At 40.3% G+C, this 21,588-nt stretch overlaps 3 protein-coding genes and 1 long non-coding RNA gene across 7 annotated transcripts in view; 2 read left to right on the top strand and 2 right to left on the bottom strand.

Annotated features, from left to right (window-relative positions):
• The first annotated feature begins 169 nt into the window (after nt 1-169).
• Nucleotides 170-6,164, top strand: LOC108092746 (glucose-6-phosphate 1-epimerase). 3 transcript variants are annotated; one of them, XM_017192477.1, is made up of 7 exons: nt 170-661; nt 2,524-2,575; nt 4,190-4,248; nt 4,312-4,468; nt 4,613-4,950; nt 5,050-5,201; nt 5,405-6,164. In XM_017192477.1, the coding sequence occupies exons 1-7, from the start codon at nt 574-576 to the stop codon at nt 5,450-5,452; spliced, it is 894 nt and encodes a 297-aa protein (XP_017047966.1). In that variant the 5' UTR covers nt 170-573; the 3' UTR covers nt 5,453-6,164. The 3 variants fall into 3 exon arrangements, with proteins under 3 accessions (XP_017047966.1, XP_017047964.1, XP_017047965.1); XM_017192475.1 differs by having other exon boundaries at nt 5,254-6,164; XM_017192476.2 differs by having other exon boundaries at nt 5,273-5,465.
• Nucleotides 6,144-6,582, bottom strand: LOC108092747. The gene is made up of 2 exons (XM_017192478.1): nt 6,468-6,582; nt 6,144-6,417 (listed from the first exon to the last, which is right to left on the bottom strand). The coding sequence occupies exons 1-2, from the start codon at nt 6,558-6,560 to the stop codon at nt 6,259-6,261; spliced, it is 252 nt and encodes an 83-aa protein (XP_017047967.1). The 5' UTR covers nt 6,561-6,582; the 3' UTR covers nt 6,144-6,258.
• A 100-nt stretch (nt 6,583-6,682) lies between these two features.
• On the bottom strand, nt 6,683-9,478 carry LOC108092733 (transmembrane 9 superfamily member 4). The gene is made up of 6 exons (XM_017192462.2): nt 9,316-9,478; nt 7,982-9,210; nt 7,694-7,921; nt 7,447-7,630; nt 7,252-7,390; nt 6,683-7,193 (listed from the first exon to the last, which is right to left on the bottom strand). The coding sequence occupies exons 1-6, from the start codon at nt 9,319-9,321 to the stop codon at nt 7,093-7,095; spliced, it is 1,887 nt and encodes a 628-aa protein (XP_017047951.1). The 5' UTR covers nt 9,322-9,478; the 3' UTR covers nt 6,683-7,092.
• Nucleotides 9,479-12,071: 2,593 nt separating this feature from the next.
• Nucleotides 12,072-21,588, top strand: part of LOC108092614 — a 43,480-nt gene continuing 33,963 nt past the window's right edge. For both annotated transcript variants that reach the window (XR_001771438.1, XR_006245888.1), the window contains exon 1: nt 12,072-12,159. This is a non-coding gene — a long non-coding RNA (uncharacterized LOC108092614). The remainder of the gene's footprint in view (nt 12,160-21,588) is intronic.

Raw genomic sequence — 21,588 nt, 5'->3', positions numbered from 1 at the left:
ATATTTTTGGTTGAATAACTTTTTTTACGTTCATAAGTAGGTATCCATTTTTTTAAAGACCGATTGCAAGAAAGTACATTACGAAGTCGACTTTTAAGGGATAGCCACTGTTGGGGCTTAACATCGCTCAGTAACAGAAGGCGGTCAGTTGGCGTAAGCTGGTTTAGTTTCAATCGGTCGTTCGTTGGCGCTATATCGAAGGTCCGGATCGTACCGCTTTTCCATTCGACGTTTTTTGCACGAGTTTTTTCCATACGTATTTGTTCATTGACAAAAACTCAAGCTGCGCTCTGTGCGTGCGTATGTGTGCGTCCGTGTGTGTGTAAGCGCTCGTATTAGTGTGAGTGCGGTGCTTTGTGTGCAGAATAATTTTTGCAAACATTATGTAAATGCGCAAATTAAAGTTCAATCGACGCCAGTTTTGAGTCCGAAACCAGATCGCTTTGCTTCAAGTGACACGGAGCAACAGTTTTTTGGCTTATTTCGAAAAATACTCATAGAACTCCCACACTAATACACACAGGATCTCAAACGATCCGGCGGATATAGCTTTGCCGTTACAAGAAATCAAAAATGGCCACGACAGCGGCCGCAATGGCCGCCACCAGTGTTGTTGTTCTGGATCGCGGCAACAACACAACCTGCACCATCAACTTGCACGGTGAGCAGAGGGTCTTTCAAAATAAAAACTAAAAAAAAAACAAACGAAACGAAAGCCACAATTAATCATAATTAAGAAAAAACACCAGCCAACAACAGTTTTTGCAGTCTTCGCCAAAAATTCGATGGCGTTATTTTTAGCGCATGATTGGCTTAGAGTTTTGTTATCTGGGAGTTTCCGAAATCGAAACCCGTTTCGCCCCCTATTCGATGATTTTTTCGACCTTTGGAGGTTATCACTTTGTACTCGAAACAACCTTGTTGTTACCTTTCGCTGTTCTACGCACCAAAACAGAGAGCTTTCCTGCTATCTTATCAGCCAAGATCGGTGCGGTACTAAGACGCTATAGGGGGTAAGTGCTCCACACAATCGTTTGGGATCAGTTCGGCTGGGATTCTTTGGACCAGCTTGGAGCTTAGAGCTAAGAGCTCCATTCCCAGCTTTTGCGATGGGGCTCCTACTCGCAGCACATTTCGATTAGGCGTTATATATACAAACAGTCGCATACATAGGTGTATACAGGCCCCTCTCTATGAGCACCTATGTGTGTACTGGTACACTGGTACCCAGCGTACTTTCAACAATTACGACTGCCTGTGTCTGGCCTGCCCACGTTAGTTTCCAAGTCGCAGCCGTTTGAGCAACAGTCAGACAGCCAGAGACACAACAGCGTTTGCCACAGTCACTGGAACGTACACCCAAAAAAATCTTACCAAATTTAATTGATTTTCAAAATCTAATAGACTTCTAAAATATGGACTCTTAAGGTTAAAAAATGTGAAATATTCTAATCGTTAAATAAATTGTACATCTTCTCTAACTGAAAAACGGAAGGAATGATCTAAAGTCCTTCTGAATCATATATTTGTTCTTGGAACAACTATCAAATTTTATGAAATTCTATGGGTCCTATGGAATTAATTTATTTAATTATTAAAATATATTTTTTGTTAAGATTTCGTATTGAACTGAAATTAGTTTTGAAATCGTTTGCAACATCAAATTTTGTTTTCAGTGTATCTTATCACATGTAATTCGAACGATGTTAATTATAAGTTTCAAAGTGCGCTGAAACTTAAGTTTACATAAAGTGCTTGCCAAAATCCAATCACCATAATCAAAGTATCGGTGGAGTGGTTTTGGCTTGCCAAAATCCCATCTCACATTTTGGGGCAAACTGAGTGAGATTTTGGGAACAGCAGCAGCTCCTCCCACGCACTCCAAGTGCTCACCCACCCATTGGCCGTAGGCCATCGTTATGCCCAGATCCATACTTACACCAATACCGTAACCATACCCATTTAACCAGGCTTTAACTGTACCAGAGATTCGGTCTCAGCCAGTTTACTTACAGGCCAGTTACTTACTGGCTCACTCCGGCGCGCGATTGTGTGTGTTTTGGCCATGTGGGTTAGAAGTGTGTGCGTCATGTACTTACCTTTGCCGTTTGTTGTTGTTGGATAATTCCCACAGTTGATCTAGCTTCGAATTCATTCATTGATCTACAAGTTCAGAAGTTACTGAAGAGCTTAAGGTTGTTTTTTCGTTAATTGATTGAGATCTATGAGTTCAACAGAGCAACGCGGTTGTCTCAAAAATGTTGTGTTTGATTTTAACGAAATGATAAAATAAGAATAATATAAAAAAAGATTAAATGATCATTTTTTCCAAAAGATTTATTTATTTATTGTAAGAAAAATTCTTAAGAGGCCATTTTTTATATGCTTGTATATGTGATAATTAAGTTCGATTCTTGGGTGAAAGAGCCACGAATGCCATAAATCTTACTATTGTGACCCCACGAACTTTTTGCAAATAGTTTTTTATAATAAAGTCAATTATTTGCCACGCTCTATTTGCAGGTGCCACAGTCGTGTCCTGGCGTGTAAACAATCAGGAGCAGTTGTTTGTCAGGTGAGTGGACTGAACTTTGCTGCCAGCGCGCAGCTAGCACCCTTTAAACATCGCTCATACGCCGCGTCGGCCGAACTTTAAGCCCGAACTTACGCAAGCCCACGGTGTGCGTTTGGTCATGCAACCAAAAAAGTGATTCGCAAAGTTTCCAGGCACACAGTGGCATGGTGGCCAGAAGGGGGTCACCCGGGGGGGGTTGGCTGACAGGTTGGGCAGGAGCAGCCTTAGCCATTCTGTTTGGCGGCAAAATGTTTTTGTATGACACCCAACAAAAAACACGTCGGGACCGAGCGGGCCCAAACGTCGAACCAGCGAACCGAACCAAAAGCGACCGAATGGCAAAAACATAAAAACACAAAAACACACAGGGACGGCGGTGGCGGAGGGGGAGGGGAGCGGGGTGGAATGGTGGGGATAACACCGGCCCCTTCTCGTTGGCTAGGAGCCGTTGCACTTGCACCAAGAGCTGCCTCCATTGATGGCCGTTTTTTTCGCCCTGTTGCTGCCTACTCCTGTTCTGGGCTTCCCCCCTTTTCAGCCCCTCCCCCAAACCCCTCCCCGCTCCTCTTTGTGGCAAAACAATGTGCAAGTTTTTATGAATGGAGTTTTTGGCGCGGCCAGCTAGATCGATAAATCCCCACTACATGGGGAGCCCTCCACTTGGCACAGTGGTTCGTGGCCCATCAGCTTGTGGGCCAAATACGCCGGGTTCTTGGTTCTTGGTTCTTGGTTCTCGGCCAGCTCCCACACACAAACACAGAAACGCAAAACACAAACCCATTTGGAGTGTTAGCCCCTCGTTGGCGCTCCTAACTTCTTTTTTGTTTCGTCTGCCGGAAAGTTTTCGACGGTTTTTGTGGCCACCAGTCGCATTCGGAAACCCACTAAAAACTGGCAGTGGTCATGGATAAAGCGAGGAGGTAGAAAACTAAATTAATTATTTGCCCGGTTTAAGACTGCATGGTTTAAATAACTTTAGTTTGAAATAAACGAAAGAAAGGAAGCCTGGAGACAGAAGCTTGGAACATAAATTAGGATTTGAATAACAAAAAGAAAATACAAAAGATTTAAATAGATAAATTATAAAATAAATATGGAATTTTATTCCCAAATAAATTACATTTCATATAAGTCAAGTCTAGGAGCAAATAATGCAATTTTCCAAAGAGCTGCAGTGGTTCCACTTTGCGTCAAATCTGGAACTTAAATCCACTGAATATTAATGAAACTCGCCATGTCAAATGCGTTCCACAGCTGAAGGCGTTTACAAATGATGCAGAGTAACCGGAGGAGAAACGGAATCGGCGGCGGCTTAGGTAGACCCAGGGGCAGAAGGAGTTGCTTGATGGATGCGTCGGCAAATTAGCTGAGACGAAACCTAAGGCAAGTCCCAACTCGGGGCAACGTCATCTCCAGCGACAGGAGAAAAACAAAACACAAACAAAAAAGGGGCAAGGAGCATTTTGCCAGACACTTTTTTGCTGCTAATAGCATTTCTGAATTTCTGAATGTCTGTCTCGGTCTGCAAGCGTTTTTATGGCCAGAATATTTTCGAGTAGCATCTAACCGAATTAATCGAGCCTTTTCCTTCATCCATCTCGTCTCTTCCTCTAGCAAACTGGCATCGTTCGATGGCAAGAAGGCGATACGTGGCGGGATTCCCTTTGTCTTTCGTAAGTTTGCCGAGATCCAGGAACTCTCGCGGGCGATAAGCTAACATTTTCCCACAATTACAGCTCAGTTCGGTGCTTGGTCCTTCGGTCCGCAACATGGATTTGCGAGGATTACTAGGTGGCATCTGGAGAGACCTCCGGACAGGCTGCATAATGGAGATGTCGAGGCCATATTCTCGCTGATGGACAACGACTTCACGCGCTCCATTTGGAACTATCAGTAAGTTGAACAATTTAACTAAAATCAATATTATGCTTACCTAATGCAAACATAGAAATATCAGTTTAAATTGTAATATATATTTTGTAATAGTTCTGAAAATCATTTTGCAATAAATTGTATAAAACTATTATGTCCTTAAAGGTTCCGTATTACCTACCGTCTGATCCTGCGCGAAAAGGAGCTCCACTTCCACATCGGCGTCTACAATCCCAGCAAGGAGCTGAGCTTCACATTCAATATGCTGCTGCACACCTACCTAAAGGTTCCCGACGTGCGGCGGTGTCAGATCACAGGACTCCAGGGATGTCACTTCATCGATAAGACGCGGGAGAATTCTCTGTACCAAGAAGGACGCGAAGTGGTGACCGTCAACGAGTGGACCGACAGGATCTACCAACACACACCGCAAGAGCACGTCATCACGAACGTGGTTTCCGGCCGGAAAATGAGACTACACAAGTACAACTTTCCCGACACGGGTAAGTCTATCAGAGAAGAAAATAATAATATTAGCTATTTTAATTTATTTCAAAGTTTTTGCTAATACTTTAAAAATATTTTTGGGTTATTTTTTATAGTTATCTGGAATCCCTGGGTTGATCGGTCGCGTGAGATGAGTGACTTTGGGGACGATGAGTTCCCCAACATGTTGTGCGTGGAGGCGGGCAATGTGACCTCGCCGGTGATTCTGCTGCCGGGCACCGCCTTTGAGGCCAGCCAGATCCTTCAGGTAGAGCAGTCGGTGCTGGAGTAACCCCAATCTAACCCATCCTAACAACCAGACCCGTTTCCCCCTCCCAGCAATTCAAGTGCCCCTATACTATAAACTCATCCAACTGGAAGGGCAATCTATCAAATTTTTTACAATACGACTAGAGTCGCTTAATCCACCTCCATATTCCAATTCAAATTCTTTACTTTGCATGCTATCAGATCATCATCGAGGGCAATGTTAGTCGCAAGACCAAGCGGAATCGCTAGCGTTTAAAGAATCGGAACCCGATGAGGTAAACCGATTCGCAACAATTTCAAAGCGCACTTTTCCACTGAGATCCTGGTGAGGAGGATCAGCATCAGGAGGCGAAGGAGAAGGAGAACCAGGAGAAACATCAAACATTTTGGTTTTCCCGCACGGTCCTTAGACTCTAATCTATTTCCTAAGTAATCGTAAAACCCTCTCTAGCAATATGTGTTGTGCAAAGAATTAGAAAGGAATGTACACCTAATAACTTTGTTTACCATCCTTAGTTTGTGCCTACTGGAAGTCGATAAGCAGATTTGAGATTCCAAGCCAGGGGAAACCCTAAAGTATAATGTGCATTGATAGTTATTAAATCAGGTTTTATGAAGCAGGAAGTTGGGGGTCAAGAAATCGCGACTTTTGAATTAAGAAACATTTCCTTGCAAAACTTTAACGATTCCTTATGAAGAAGCACTAAAGTTATCCTTCCTCATTGTGATGACCTCACTTTCTGCTTCAGAATCTTACTTATCGCAAATATAGATGAACTAAACAAATGCGTAAAGGGTTGCTCGCTCTGGTCAGTACCCGTTTATAAAAGTGTATACGATTGATAATAGATAACTTACATAATGTTTTAAACCTAATATGTGTAAAATACTAAAAGCAATTATCTGTACCAATTAATTTAATAAACTATACAATTAAATATAATTGTATTTATAATATCAACGAGTTTTATTTGCTTTATGTGGTTTTTTTATGGGTAACGTAACAGTTGTTTCGCTTTTTACAAAAATGCTGGACATCTGTTTTCACATTTCCATCATTGTAAATGAAACGACTCCATCTCGTCACGGCCGTCGATTATGTCCCAGTCTTTTTCATCTTCTACAATTTCATAAGGTGTAAACCAACTGATTACCCAATATAGCGCCAGACTGACGTTGGACATTACGCGTGTCTTCACAGTATTTTGTCGGCGCTAAAAATACAGAAAATGTAGCTTCTTCTCTTAAAAAAAGTCAGACTTACCTTGCCACTTTCACAAATTCCCTTGTTGAAGATGATTTCAATTGATAGGAAATAGATTGCTACCAAAATAGCATGGAAAACAACGCGAAACATTTTCAGGACAGGAATCGGTGAACCTAACTGTAGAAGGGCACTAATAACACTGAGCTGAAAACTGAAAGTCAACGATCGATGAAAATATCTCGTTTTCCAGCTAAGAAACTTACACTTGCAGGTGTCGTACATTAAGCTTAGTTTATTTGATTTTTGTTTGTTTTATATCAGTTGCTTAGATTAGGTTCTTTACATACATATATAAATTAGGCATTTCTAGATTGATTCTAAAACGCAACGCTCTCGCAAATCGAGCCACTTCCAGGGGTCAAGACATACTCGTTTATGTTGAATATCGTGTTTCGACTTAGTAAGTGGTTGCTGAATAGGTGCTTTCTTAAGCTGGGAAAGAGGGGGAAGTTAGCTCACATGGCCGAGTCGTCGAGTTTACTTTTTAGTTTCCGTTTTTGTTTGTTTTGATTTTCGCAGCTGAACGAGCCTTGGTTCAGTTGCTTTATAAATATATTTATGATCGAATGATATTGCAAGGATAGTTTGGTGTACAGCGTGGCGAGTGGATGACACAACTTCTTTAGTCGATCTTCACAGCTCCGTAGATTCTCAGAATGAAAACGTAGGCGGCGAAGAAGCCAATTGAGCCGGTCAGCAGCCAGAAAGTGAGCACCATAAGACCTTTGTTTAAAGAGGTGGTAGAAACGAGATATTCAAAGATAAAACTAATTTATCTTACCCGTATAGCCCAAGTAAAGCAGAGTCGGTATAAACTCCGTGATCTCGAGCTTAGTGAAGAAGTAAAAGATACTATAGAAAAGCACGTAGACGGCTGAGCCGCCAGATACAATAAAACTGCGCCACCACCAGCGGTAGTCCTGTAATCAAAATGATGAAGTATTTTCTCTCTTAAATTTGTTAATATTAATCTCACCTCGCCACAAAGCTGGAAATATGTCATAACAATGGAGATCTGGGCACAGCTAACAACTAAGATGCAGAACACCAAGAAGAGAAAGCCGAACAAGTAGTAGAACTGATTCTGCCAGATGGCCGTAAACACAAAGAAGAGTTCAATGAAAACGGCGCCAAAGGGCAAGATGCCAGCCATCAGAGTGCTGTAAAGATGGGATGGAAATTTGGATAAGCAAGTTAAAATGTAATGGATAAAATCTGCTCACCTCAAGACCGCATTCATGTACCAGTGCTGTGTGGGCACCTGCCGCGGAATCATGTTGGTTCGCACTGGGTGCTGGTACGGCTGCTTGCGGTAGCCCAGATAGAAGCCCAGGTAGACAAGCGGCACCGAGATGCCAAACCAAAGCAGCAGCAGTGAGATCATGGTGGTAAAGGGCACAGCACCGCTAGACGACTTGTCCCAGATGAAAAAGTTCAAAAAGAACCCAGTGCTGTGGTTAAAGAAATATTTTATTAGGTATTTAAATGTTTTATTGATTATTTGAACTCACCCAAAAACAATTCCCGGGTAAAGAGTGGCGGTGAGGAATGCCGCCCTTTTCCACTCACGACCTTTCATGGTCTTGTACAGACGCGCTGCATAATATCCTGCGATAGTGCCCATGAAGACGTACATAAAGATGCCAGAAGTCATGAGGGCACCTCGCGACGAGGGAGACAACATGCCCAGCATAGCGAAGAAGATGGTAATCAAAGCCATGAAAAAGATCTGAATACCACTGCCAATAATTGCGGAAAACAGTCTCGTGTTCTTGGGCGGACGGAATACATCTCCATGCACCAACTTCCAACCGGTTTCCTCCAGCGTGTCCTCAATGTTGTCATCCGTATTGTACCGCGCAATGTCTCGGCGCAGCGTGCGAATCATAATCATGGTGAGGATTCCCGAGAGGAAGAAGACCACAACCAGCGAGTTGATGATGCTGAACCAATGGATCTGGACGTCACGCATGCCGAGGTAGATGTCCCATCGCGAGGCCCAGCTCACCTTGGACTCCTTCCACTCCACGGAGTAGGTGAAGTACAGCTGTGTCTCCCCATTGGGATTGACCAGCTGCGGACGAGCGCTGTCTGGGAAATTGCAGGTGTCGCCGTGGAACTTGAGCTCCTTGTGACTGACCGAAACCGTTTCCACCTCGAAGCCCACCACTCGGTACTTGTCCTTTGAGTGCATGTGGTACGAGAGGATGAACTTCAGGTGGTTGTTGATGTAGATGTTGTCCCCGTCCACCTGGCCCAATCGGTAGCCGTGCTCGTAGGTCACCTCCGTAGGACTGTTGACACTGACGATGCGCGTGGCCACCGGCAGGTTGTCCACCAGCAAGTGCACAAAGTACTCGTGCTGAATGCGCTCCGCCACCAGAGCGGAGTCCTCCTTGCTCCACGTAAGCGGTCTGTCCTTTTGATTGCACAGCAACCGGCAGTTGACCTGCTGATTCATCCGCACCTCGTACGGCGTATTAACGATCCGGTCGCCGCGAAGAACCTCGCCGAGATTCTCCGACTTGAAGATGAGGGTGCCGTTCTTGGGGTAGCAGAACTTCAGCGAGTAGTACTGATAGGGCAACTGGGTGCGGCTGCTGGTCATCTTCACGGCCTTCACGTCGATCTTCTGGTCCTGGACGAACTCCACCGGCGCCACGCCGGGCACATAGAAGCAGTCGGCCGCCAGGACGAGGGCCACCAGCAGGACCGTTGCCAGCCATTGCCTAGCTCCGGGCTGCAAGAATAAGAATTGGTTTTGATTACATCCTGGTTCAGAAGTCCTAACATGCAATCCAATTGCTGGCGTGTCCCTTTGCCAACGTAGCAGACGCAGACTCACCTGCATGGTTGGACGTGTTCGGGGGCGCTGGAAAAGTAACCACTGGACCGTTGGATGACTGCAATTCCGCAGGAAACTATTTATTTTGTATATATAATGTCATAGAGTAGGAAACTATATGGAGACTCGACTTCATTTGCTCTGCCCGAACCTCTGCAAATAGGTTCGAATCGAACCTTCATTTCTCACCACTAGCAACGTGTGCGAAGCAACAGCAACAGTGTTGGCAGAGCCCGCACAACAACAAAACAGCGAGAGTGAACGGTGCAGGTATATGAAAGTCGGATTGCTCACCATGAGACTCGACTTAAGGTTCGAATCGAACATTTGCCTTCGTGGCATCACTGTCAATGCCACTTAAAATGACGGCAAAGGAAATTAAGTATTTTAGATTCTTACTCTGTGATTAATTTTCCTTCGGGTGCGGTAGTTTTACAAAAGCGGTTGGTAAACAATGTTTCTGCAGCCCTGAAATTTTCCGTTGCTGTCCAGCACTGCACAGTTGGCAAATCTCTCTCAGTGTTGGAAAGAGCTGAAGGCCAAAACTGCGGTTTTACAAGCTATCGACTATCGATGAAAGATGGAAGCCGCCAACATTCAAACGCCTTTAACCATTTCGATAAATTTAAACATAAGAGACCAGCAACGAAAATCAATTTTAAACCCTTTTTTTCCACCTTATTATTAAATAACTTAAAATGCAAACATAAAATAAAATGAAAGTTGAACACACTTAAGGACTGAAAAGCTTTTTCGAAATAGTTACAGAATTTTACGTAAAATGCTTGTAAATGTAGATTACTTGAAATATTGAATTTACAAATCGAACTGTAGTTTTTAAGTAAGAACACAAACAATTGTGATACAAATTGCTTTTAGAATTTAAGCAAACAGCAAAGGTAAATATCAACAAAAAGGCGTAGAAAAATTATAATTAAAATAAAGCCAAGTTTTACATTTATTCCTCCAATGTAAATATCATCATGCAATAATTGATATAATTATACGCTGTTAAACTTAATAATAATGGCATTTAATTAAATCAATTTTAAAATCTCATTATCCCGCCTCGCTTATGGACAAACAAACCATTTTGAGTGGGGCGAGGCACCCTACAAACACTTGTAAAACACACTCGACTTTTGTGTATTTGCACAATGTTGTTATTGCTCTTATGTGGGCAAAAGCAACAAACACAGTAGTACAACGACAGCACTGGCAGGATCAACAATACAATAAACGGTAATGCTTAAACACAGACAAATAAACATAAACATTTATGTCAATAAAATGAACTGATGCTTGACCCGCTCGGTCAGATAAAATGTCTGACAGAGGCACCCTGCCCACATAAAGATATATCTATAAAACCCCCGCATGTGTGGACATAAACGCACACAGCACCAAATGACTGCAATAGTTTCGTCAGCTTTTGGTCTCCTCTTCAAATGCTGACGCATCCTTTAAAGCGTGAAAGGCGTTCAGTCAAAATATAAACACGCACAATGGCAAAAGGTGTTCCACATGAAATGTTATAAACCATTTTTAAGATAAAACTCAAATTTATCCATAAAAAATGTATTCATCTTTGTAATACAATTCGTAAAATTCAGGACATTTAATCACTCATTATTTGTTATTCATTTAAAGGTTCAAGCTTGTAGTATGATGCTCCATTAATTTATATAAAGATAACTCCGTACAGTGAAATAATAAAGGCCATTTTAAACAGAAACATGCGCTCCTTTTGCATTTAAATATTAATTAAATGGGCAATGAATTATGGAATAACTTTTATATTTATATCTGAAATTGCATATTTGGGGCTTAAATTGGCGTTAATATTCAGTTTTTTTTTCTGTATATGGGACGTTGAACTTTTAAAATCAAATTAAATTAAAGCTGCAAGAGTTTCGTAACTCCTAAACGAGCTATTTATTTTTTTGATATTTTTATAATACATATTTAACTCCTCTTATTCCAGTAGAATTGATGCATAAGCATTTGGATCAATAAATAATTATTTCTCCACATTTAAAATCAGGCTAGCTCCCCGATGACTGTCTTTCGGCAGCGCAAACAAATTTCCTCAACCAAAAAAATGTTGCATAACGCTTAATATATACATACACGTATACTCATATTATCAATAAATATTGAAATACTTATGCAACTCGGCAAATATATCATGACTTTGGTCTTCCGCTCCCCAGCGTGGCATATTCATCATTTCAACACAAGCCAAATTGCATTTTTAAATACGAGTATACAGAAGACAGGGAGAGCAAAAAACATTTGCAGTAATAAATAAAGGAAAATAATAAATATGGTGCGCCAGAAACTTACAAATGCACATAGAATGCAGCAAATAGACAAAAAACCCAAACGGATGGAAAATATTTGAAAAAGCTTTTAAGTGTTATTGATAGTTTAGCTTGGCTCCTTCTCAACTGGAGCAGCATTTTGTTCCATTTGTTTGTGTCTCGCTTTCCGTTTTGCATTTGCTGATTTCAGACAGTTGTTGTTTTTTGTTTTTGGCCCTGTTGCGGATTCATTGTATCGCTTCCGGGTTTCTGAATGCTAACAAATACCAACTGCTGGCCGTTTGGTTCTCGGCCAGGACGCATCCATGGTGGGCCACACTCAACAGTTGTTTGACACCATTTGCATTGTCCTTCAGTCGAAATTCAAGATATTTTGTGCATATCGTTGTTTCAGATGGCCTTGCATTAGTTATCAGTTACAAATTACAAATTATTAGTTACAAATCCTTCTTAACAAAATTTATAAGTGTGTTTTAAAATAATATTTATCAACTTTTTTGAGGTGAAAAAGTTTAATCTGGTAAGTTCTTATCAGAGTGTGTTTGAATTTCGTTAGATACTTTTTCCTAACAAATCCAAACGGAGTGTATGGAATAAGTGGTTCTATTGTTTTTGCCACAATACATATCAAAACATAATAGCATAAAAGCAATAGTGGCAAATATTTAGCGGCTGGTTTACCGCACTTCGTGGCATTTGTATTGTATTCGTTCTACTTTAGTTTCTGCACTTCCTCTTTGTTGTGTTTTTTTTTTGAGTATTGTTTGTGGCTTGTTCCTCGTTATTATATATTAGCATCTAAGACAAGTATATTTTAAATGGGATTCTCTTTAAACTATTTAATAAAACTAGTTATTATTCCATTTTTATAAACATATACATCAAAAAGTTTATGGTATGTACCCTTAAAGACATATAAATATGTACACTGTCAACACCTTCTGCTTAAGAAATCCCACTTGGCATCCACCTGAACCAATTACAACATAAGTTCGCGTCATGGTTAATCCCCAGAGCTTCCGAAAATGAAATCGCTGACCCACATGGTGTTCTTAATGACTTGTCCCCTTTGCTCCTTTTTATTTCCCGAGCCAGAGCTCGTTATTGTATCCACTCAGTCAGTCGAGGACTGTGGCTGCCGCGGATTTTCATAATGTGAGCCCGCGCAGCGGGTGGGCGGCAGGAACAAGGACATGTGCCACAACAAGTGGCAAGAAGTAGCGCCGCAAATGCAGCGAGCGTTGCGTACTTTAAGTAGCTTAAATGCTGGCAGGACCATAAATAAACTGGCATATGCGACGTGAATATGCAACGCCAGGAGCGGCAGTCTCCACTAATGCAGTTAGATGACGGTTGGCTGCTGGCGGTGGAGGTGCTTCAGTGTGGAACTGGCAGCGTTCTCCGTTCTTCGCGTGTGGCAAGATAAATCTCAACAAGTTTTTATGCGTCTCTTCTCGCTTCTTGCATTTTTCTTGCTTTCCCTCTGCTTTCTTTTTTTCCCGGGCATAACAAAAGTTGACTGTATAAGCCGGGCCAAGTCATAGCGTAAGAAACTTGTTAACAAACAAAAAAAAAAAAAAAATTGCGAGGAAAAGTGCCAAGTCGAGCAAATACGCCGAGCAGTGAGCAGCCTCTTATATAGTATATCTCCGCTTTTGATAGCGTTCAGACACTTACTTTCTTTGATTAGAATCTGACGGCATCCAGTGCTGTTCTTTTCCTTTCAGTCCTGTCTAGAGTCCTCAAGGTGTGGAAGAGTAAAAAAATAACGGGTATGGGGCTCATTAAAGCCGGTGGCATAAGACATTAAGCATACGCCACGTTGACCCAATTTATCCTGCTGTTGTTTTAACCTTTTCCTATGACAATATTCCTACTTTCGTCACCTGCCTGCCAGTCTATCTGCTCGCTGTTGTTATTTATGCGCTTTGGATGCACCTCCTGGCCATGTCTTTTGGGCCCATGAGCTCTGTTGGTGTTTGTGCACAGATGTCTGGTGTTTATGTTCGAAAATGAACTCGACTGTGGCTCTCTTAGTCAAGCGCTGGAAGCTTCCAATCAAAGAGAAGAGTTCGAAAAGAGAGTTTTGCCTCTCTTAAGAGAAGCGTTGCATTTGTAGATGTCACTCGTACTAATTTATAATATTAAACCTATACATATTTAAACTTTTAAATTTATAAGGTAGAATAAAAGAATTATAAAACATAGCGAAATATAAAGAGGTTAAGACTTCAAAGTATTTTTCCCTTTTACCAAAAATTGCTGATATTAGTAAACTTTGTTCTTAATGTTTTTATTTGTTCTTAAAAGTATACGTTTCTGCACCACAGAATGATCAAATTCAAATGTTTAAAATGGTACGTTTTATTGAATTTCCCAAGCATATTCTTTCATAAACACAAAAAATAATCTGGGCTGAAAGCTTTCCCAAAATGTTTAATTACAAAGGCGGACAAAAAGCAACTTTTGCAGACTGCCATCTGAAGAGCACTTAAAGGATTAGAGCCAACACATTATTGGCACAATTAAGTTTGGGCAGCGGGAGGAGGGCCTACAAAATGGGCTTTAAAAAATACTTTTTGTAAATGTTTACCCAGCCATGGAGGTTTTTGTTTTGGTGTCCATCAGAAAATAACAAAAATAGTTGGCATCAACTGCAGCTGTTGGCCATTTTGTTGTTGACAGGCTGCAGTGGCCAAAACAGGCACGAATTCAGCACACATACAGAATAAAGCTCTCATACACATAAACTAGGCATGGGCAATATGATTATGGACCGACTTGGCTCAGAAGATAATTGCCAAAAGTTGTATAAAACTTTGTGCTCTCTTTTTTCCCATTTCTGATTTTTTTTTTGCTGCTTCTCAAACATTTTTCAGCTAGTCAAAAAGTTGGCCCGTTGGGTCAAGCTGTGTCCTGATCCCCACGAACTGGAGGGGAAGGGCCGGTCCAGAAGTTAGCTAAACATTTTATTTTATCTAATTGAGTGTGTTTAAAGTTTAAAGTGTGCCAAAGTTTGTTGTGCTGTGCGAACTGGAGAAATCGGTGGTGCGGCCACAAACTGTTGCACAAAACGTGTAAAAGGCGAAAGCATTTATTCCCTATGGTGATTAAATTTAATGTGTGTCTGCAGCTGTTGAATCCGATATCAATAGGTTTTAAATTGATGTATAATATTAAAAATGATTGTTGAAAATGTAAATAATTTTTAAAAATAATTTATTCCATTTAAAACTGAAAAAAATTATTATATTGTCTATATGTTTGGGAACTATACATATATTTTTTATAAAACTTCAGCGATCAAATTTTACTGAATTAAAAAATAACAATTATTGATAACAATTAAATAAATTTATTTATAAATTTTATTTATCATAAAAGCTGTAATATAATATAATATAAAATGAGAACCCAAAAAAAAATTAAAAATAATAATAATAAAATAATGTAAAAACATTTTCTTGTTTTTCGTGTATTGATGTTATTGTTATTTTGAGTGCGCAGCCTTTTTGATTGAGTTTCGCCAATTATTAATTTATTTCGCTCATCGGGCGTGAAAAGAGGTCGGAGCATACAAATTTCAGTCACTTCTGGTCAATAACAACCAAAAAAATATCGCCGGTATTGCGAAAGTAACACAAATGCCAATTTCCCGTGAATGCATATCGGGCATTTCGCATGCACATGTCGTATACGCCATGTGCACACCCACACTATTGCTTTTAAAATTGTTGTTACGCGATGTGCAAATATGAAAAAGGACAATTCAAATTTATTTTGTTGCCACACATTCGATAGGCGAGTGCCATAAAAATTGTATCCATATTGGCTGATCATCATTCGAGTCGGCGAGTAGGAGTCATGAAAATATATTCCGGCAAAAGTGTATTGATACGGGCAAATGTGGAATTTGTCAAAGTCATTCTTTTTGGCTGTGCAAATTTTATGAACTCAACAAATATTATGCATGGTCATTGGAATCAATAAAATACTTATTTAAAATACCCAAGCAAAATATTTTTCAATGCAATATTTTATGCGGTTGTCAACATTTGCTTTAAAACAGTGGCTTTAAGTTTGACTAAAGTAAGCATAGTGAGTAAGGTTAAAAAAATTGAATATATGTGCTTTTAAATAACTAATGCAATACATTTTGAGACTTGTTTCTGAATACAATAAAATTACTTTAGAGTTACCTTTCATTTGAAACATATTTTATTAAGTTTCAAAGGTTGACCTAATTTTCGGTGATCCTGTAACAAGGATCATGTTTTCGAGTTTCGGGGCACAACCTGACATTGATAACAATTAAACAACTTTTGCATATGATTTTAAGCTTAACTGTAATTAAAGCTTCCTGCCAAGTGCAAGGCGGCAGTGCAACAACAAGCAGTGCAACAAACAAGCTGCAAGCCAAAACTTTGCTGCCGAACTCATAACTTTTACTTTGAGATGGAGCCAAAGTGCAACAACAATAACCCCAAAGGAGACCAACTTTTCGCCATTGAATAACCCCCCTCCCCCCTTAACTTTCCCTATATCTCTTATGCGTGTGGTGTTAATAATAAACCAAACCAAAAAAAGGGAAACTTTTAACGAAAACCAAATAAATTGCTTTGGCTGCCCCCGTTGTTGTAGTTGTGGGTGTTGAAGCTGCAGCTGCCATTCTTATAGCAAAGTGTTAAGCGTGTTGGTTTTTGGTACACCATACGTATGTGTGTATGTGCTTCAACACAGAAAGTATTTTAATTAGTCAAGATTTTATAAAGCTCTTAAGATTGTGGGCTTAACTCGATATAAAATTTGTCCTCTTCTTCTATAAAATGTTTAAAATTATGTCTCAAAGCTTAAAATCCTTTGAAAATTAAGCAAGTGCTTTTTATATTATATTTACAGATTGTTTTCTGTGTAATTTTGTGCGTTTTTGTGTGTGGACAAGTGGAAGAGAGAGCAGCAAGTTTTAAGAGCGGCAACAGCAAAAGTTTATGCTCTAATTTCCGAAAAGGAAAAATTAGCAAACTATTTGCACCATCGCCATATCATAAACATGGCTGGCTGGCAGAAGGAAGTTGCAGCAGGACGATGCTAGGGCCCATGTGGGTTGGGTTACAGTTGGTCACAAAAGTCGCATAAATTTGAAATGACAGCAGCAGTTTTACAGTTTTTCGAGGTCGTGTGGTAATAAAGTTGTTGTTGATCCTTTTTATTCATTTTTCCGACAGTCCGTCAAAGTCTCAAAGTGACGAGAGTGAAATGGAAATGGCTACCCAACTCGTAAAGTGTGTTAATGTTTGTGGAAATAAGATAGGCCTGTAGAGCGGTCAGTACTCGAAATTAGTCCGTTAAGTTTCTCTATTAAAGTAGGCAATGGGGATTAGACAGTTAAATTATCCGACTGAGATTTCTTGGTTTTATGGAAATGGTGAAATTAATCTTCAAGAGACAAAGAAAGTATGGTTTAACGTAGTGATTTTAATCAAAAGCTAACCATTAATTCTTTTTAATTTGTTGAAAAATTAAAACATTATATTTACCCAGTAAACATTTAGGTGTTGCATAAACCAATTCTTATGAAATAAATTCCAAACGCATTTGCATAAACACTTATATTTACGTATTTATAAATGTATTTATTTGTTTGCTCTTGCCATTAGTGTGACACCAAATCGATCTGCTAAAAATAATACCTTTATTTATTCGGTCACCAAATGAAAATTGAATCTTTTGCACTCACGAATGAAAATCAGATAAACCAAACATGAAACCGCGACACAAATCAAACCACTCGAATTCACGTGCAGAGCAGCGAGGAATTTTCCCGAATAATTGCCACAAAACAAAATATGTTTTAAATAAATTAAACAATGTGCCAAAGCGCTGACCGCACAACATGCGAAATGCCTGTTTTGGTTGCTCGGCCAGTAAAATGCCGAATAAATTGTAATTAAATTGACAGACGACAGGGGGAAAAAATTCCGCATGGAATCCATGCAATACACTCTTTCAGTCCGCCGGGTATTACACTTGTAGATATGAGTTTTCCCTTTGGTTGCGTAAAACGATTTGTACGTTAATTATGGCAAGCGAGCGACATGGAAATCGGTCACTAAATCGCTCCCCAAAACGGGGGAAAATCAATGGCCAACAACCAGCGGATTGCGGCGATTTAGCCTAGTTCAAAGTCCGCTTTTGAGCAGATGGGGCCCCAGTTTGGATTTGGTCTGTGATCCGATGCTGACCCGAATGAAACGCAAACTTGGCCTTTGACTTTGCCCTTTTTTTGTCATTATTATTTACATTTTATAAGAATTTTTAATTAAAAGATTTAGGACATAACAAGAATAACTGTTTATTTTGACGTATTTGTTATAAAACATTTTATATTGATTGTAGACATCTGAAGAATTGTCTACAGCACTCTATAATTAAAGTTAAATTCAATTCAAAACTTTAAGCTGTTAATGGCTTTTGTTTTCCGACCAAAGTATATCCTCAAACTTAAATACGCATAAAGAATAAAATAAGTGTTATCCACTCCGCCCACTTAAATCTGTTTGAATCTGAAATGAGGCTAATTAATGCAAAATTAAATCAGATATTCCACCCCAGCCACTTAAAGTTCCGTAAAAGAAGATTTTCAACAACAAAATACTGGCGGTACAACATAATTAGGCTTACGGCAGTGACTTTTATGCCCAAAACAGGCCACCAAATGGAATCGCCGCCACTTATACAATTCCGCCCCAGTCACCGATCCATCCCCATCCATTCCCAGTTCCCCAAAAAAAAACAGTGGACCACGCCCCCCTACAAACGCCCATTTCACTCGAAAAGCCGCCCATTTGCGTGCGTCGCTAATTAGTGTAAAATGTTTCCTGTTATTTACCTTTTTCGGTTTTGTAAGTAACAAAACAAACTGCGCCAGGACCAAAGGACCCGTGGATGAGGACGAGTAAATTGTAAATGAGCAACTGCCGCTGAATATATATATTTATATATATACAATATATATATAGAGTGGATACGTTGTATCACTAAACCGTTTCGGTGTCGATTTTTATTTGTGCTCCGTTACGTGACCTGTTTGGTCAATAATGAAGTACGCAGCGCTATTTGTTCAGCAGTTTGTGCACAAGCGAAGACAAAATCAACGCTAATTAACTCGTTTTAGGGCATAAACAGGCACCGAGGACCCGACTTTCCATTGCCATTCATTTGCGATGATCATTCAGCCAGTCGTCATCCTTTCTGCGTTTTAATATGCACGCCATCAACTCGACGCAACTCAACTCAACTGAACTCAACTCGTTGCCGCGTAAATTGCATTTTAAAATAAATTATAATGATTATTATGTTGCAAACAACAGATGTCAGTCCCGACTGTCTCCCTCCGACATCCTGAATCTAGGTCGGTTCTGAAAAACTCTCACTTGGCCTCTCCCTTTTCCTGGGATTTCTCGCTTTTCCCCCTCCACTTTCCCTCCACGATTTCCCGACATCCTTTAACGCTGGCGGCGAACGTCCTTCTGCCAGTTTGCCACTTTGGTCTTATGGCGCAAGCATAAAAATTTTAACTGAACAACATTAACGCAAGCACTTTATGGCGTTGATCTTAATATTATTAAATCAGCGAGGAGTTTATGAAGCGCTAAGCGGATGAGAAGGACAACGTAGTTGAGCGTGCTTAATCACTCAGACAAATCCGGGATAGTCCATAAATCCAGATAAAAATTGATGACTTCGAGTGTAGGGTTTATTGTTCGTTTTATAATTGTAAAGCATGGTTGCTTATGGGGTTCTTGGAATTACAAATAAACTGAACTTGTATTTACCATTGAAAAGGAACAAAGAAAGAAAAATACTATACATAAAGTATACTATTTAATCAATATACAAAGAACATACTTTATACAAATTTATTCATTGATAATTCAATACTTGTAAAGTGATGCCATTACGGAATGTTACAAAATCCAACTGCAACTCGTGCAAATGTTAAGTATACGCCGCATGGCCATCAGCTAATGAGGGTCAAGTTTTAAGTGGAGTTCCCACATGCGAGCGCTCCTTGCTAATTTAAGTAAGAGCAACCGACTTAAGGACCCTCCAGTTTAAGGTATTTAAGAAAAATTTCAACCCAAACACTTATCGGCGACCCACAGAGGTGAGTGCGATGGCAAAGTACGAGCTTCAAACTCGCCCCCTTTTCGCCGCAGGCCGGTGTGTCTTGACATTTTGAAGACATTAAACTGAAACTGCTGGCAGACCGCAGGACATTCAGGTGAGTGAGAGGAAGGAGGCTCCAGGGGGTTGGGATGGTTAGTCTGGGCCAGCAGATTTCCCCAAAGACAAAGACCGCCTCCGAACAGCAGCTCTCGGTCGACTCGACTCGGTCCTTCGACTTGGAGTTCGAGTTATGAATAATTAATGTCCGTCTAGGTGTGTGCGTGTGGCCGTGTGGGCGTTCTTCCACCGGATCCGGAAACTGACTTGGCTTTAAGTGTACTTGTGTCTGTGTGTTTTTGTGTGTCTGCATCTGTGTTTGTCTGTTTGTGTGTTCTCGGGTCCTTTCGTGTGAGCGAGTTGATAATTTGTTATAATTGCCGGGGGAGGCCACAGGTCAATTTTGCGGGCATTTATATAAATTTGCCCAGACAAGTCAGCAAAAGGAGGAGAGAGAGCTCAGCCTGTAGACAGCAGCACGAAAAAAGTTGAAAAGTCGGCCGACTAATCAAATTACCACAAGGGGAAGAAATCTAAAGAAAGAAAGGAGTTTGAGTGAAAAGAAGACTTGGGATGTGGCTATGGATTAAGTACGATAGAAACATTATATTATTAAAAAGAATAAGTATTTTTTTTGACTCAGTAGCACTTTGAACTAAGTTTAAATTATTTTTAACATGTTTAAGCGATTTCAGGTGACCGAAAACTCTATAGCCTGTGTCCACAATTTTGTTAATTTTTATCCAAAGTGGGATACCTTAAACTGTTTGGGATGGAATTTCGAAAAAATCTGCGTTAAAGTTTTTCATTGTGGTTCCATGGTCGAAATTTTGACCCGTGTTCATGTCAGAATTTTCCAAGTTTTCAATGGTTTTTAGCATAGTGACAAAAACTTGACTTCCAGAACCCATAACTTTGTCAATTTTAATCTGATTACAAAATGACGTACTTTTAAATGATTAGGATGGCCTTCTTACAAAATCGGCGTTGAAATTTATTTTGCTGCTGAAAATAATACAAGATTTCAATGCACCCAAAACTTATTTTCCTGGTTATCTGATTATTTAGCTATTATTAAGCCCACCACATTTTTTAGATATTTCGAAAAAATAACAAAGTATACTCTAGTTTTTATGTAATAAACTTCACTTTTAGACATAATCTTTTGACTTACAATCCCTTCCCATGAAAGTCAAAGCCATTTCCGACTGCGATTCTGTCTGACTTCGTGGCGTCCCCCTGATGACCATAAATACCTTAACGGCTTTCGCCCTTCTTAAGTCACCTCGGCAGTTAAGGGCCAAAGTGGAGCTCGGGCACGGAAGTCCGCGAAGGACGAGAGCTGCATCTGCCAGTTGGCTATGTAAGCACATTAAGCGCTTTTCCAGGTGGTCGGCGGTAGTGGGTTGGCAATGCATTTAAGGCCCATATTACGTTTAAATGCGCTGCAAACGAAACTTTTTTCGCTGATCCGCAATGAAATAAGCGAGTAAACTCAATAATGCACTTGGCGAGCACAACACAACACAATTGCCGGGCTCTCAGCTCCACTCCGCCATCCTCAGCCATCACACACTTAATGCTGCCTCTGCAGTTTTTATTTTTCTTTTTTTTTTTTTTCATTTGCTGTTTCCAAACTCTTTTAAGCCCATTCATTGAAACATATGGCAGATGTCGTAGCCATTTAACAGCAGTTGCTGCTGATGCTGAAATGTTCTCTACG

The sequence above is a fragment of the Drosophila ficusphila genome, unplaced genomic scaffold, assembly GCF_018152265.1.
Source record: "Drosophila ficusphila isolate 14025-0441.05 unplaced genomic scaffold, ASM1815226v1 contig_127, whole genome shotgun sequence".
Taxonomy (NCBI): domain Eukaryota; kingdom Metazoa; phylum Arthropoda; class Insecta; order Diptera; family Drosophilidae; genus Drosophila; species Drosophila ficusphila.
This window is presented reverse-complemented; position numbering and strand designations above follow the sequence as displayed.

Excerpts from the sequence above, each read along its gene's own strand:
- LOC108092746 (XM_017192475.1), top strand. The coding sequence starts at position 574 with ATGGCCACGACAGCGGCCGCAATGGCCGCCACCAGTGTTGTTGTTCTG. Across the intron at positions 662-2,523 it reads CTGCACCATCAACTTGCACG|GTGCCACAGTCGTGTCCTGG; the intron begins GTGAGCAGAGGG and ends CTCTATTTGCAG. Across the intron at positions 4,249-4,311 it reads CGGGATTCCCTTTGTCTTTC|CTCAGTTCGGTGCTTGGTCC; the intron begins GTAAGTTTGCCG and ends CCACAATTACAG.
- LOC108092747 (XM_017192478.1), bottom strand. The coding sequence starts at position 6,560 with ATGTTTCGCGTTGTTTTCCATGCTATTTTGGTAGCAATCTATTTCCTA. Across the intron at positions 6,418-6,467 it reads GAATTTGTGAAAGTGGCAAG|CGCCGACAAAATACTGTGAA; the intron begins GTAAGTCTGACT and ends CTGTATTTTTAG.
- LOC108092733 (XM_017192462.2), bottom strand. Across the intron at positions 7,922-7,981 it reads TACCCGGGAATTGTTTTTGG|CACTGGGTTCTTTTTGAACT; the intron begins GTGAGTTCAAAT and ends CTTTAACCACAG. Across the intron at positions 7,194-7,251 it reads GCTTTACTTGGGCTATACGG|GTCTTATGGTGCTCACTTTC; the intron begins GTAAGATAAATT and ends CTTTAAACAAAG.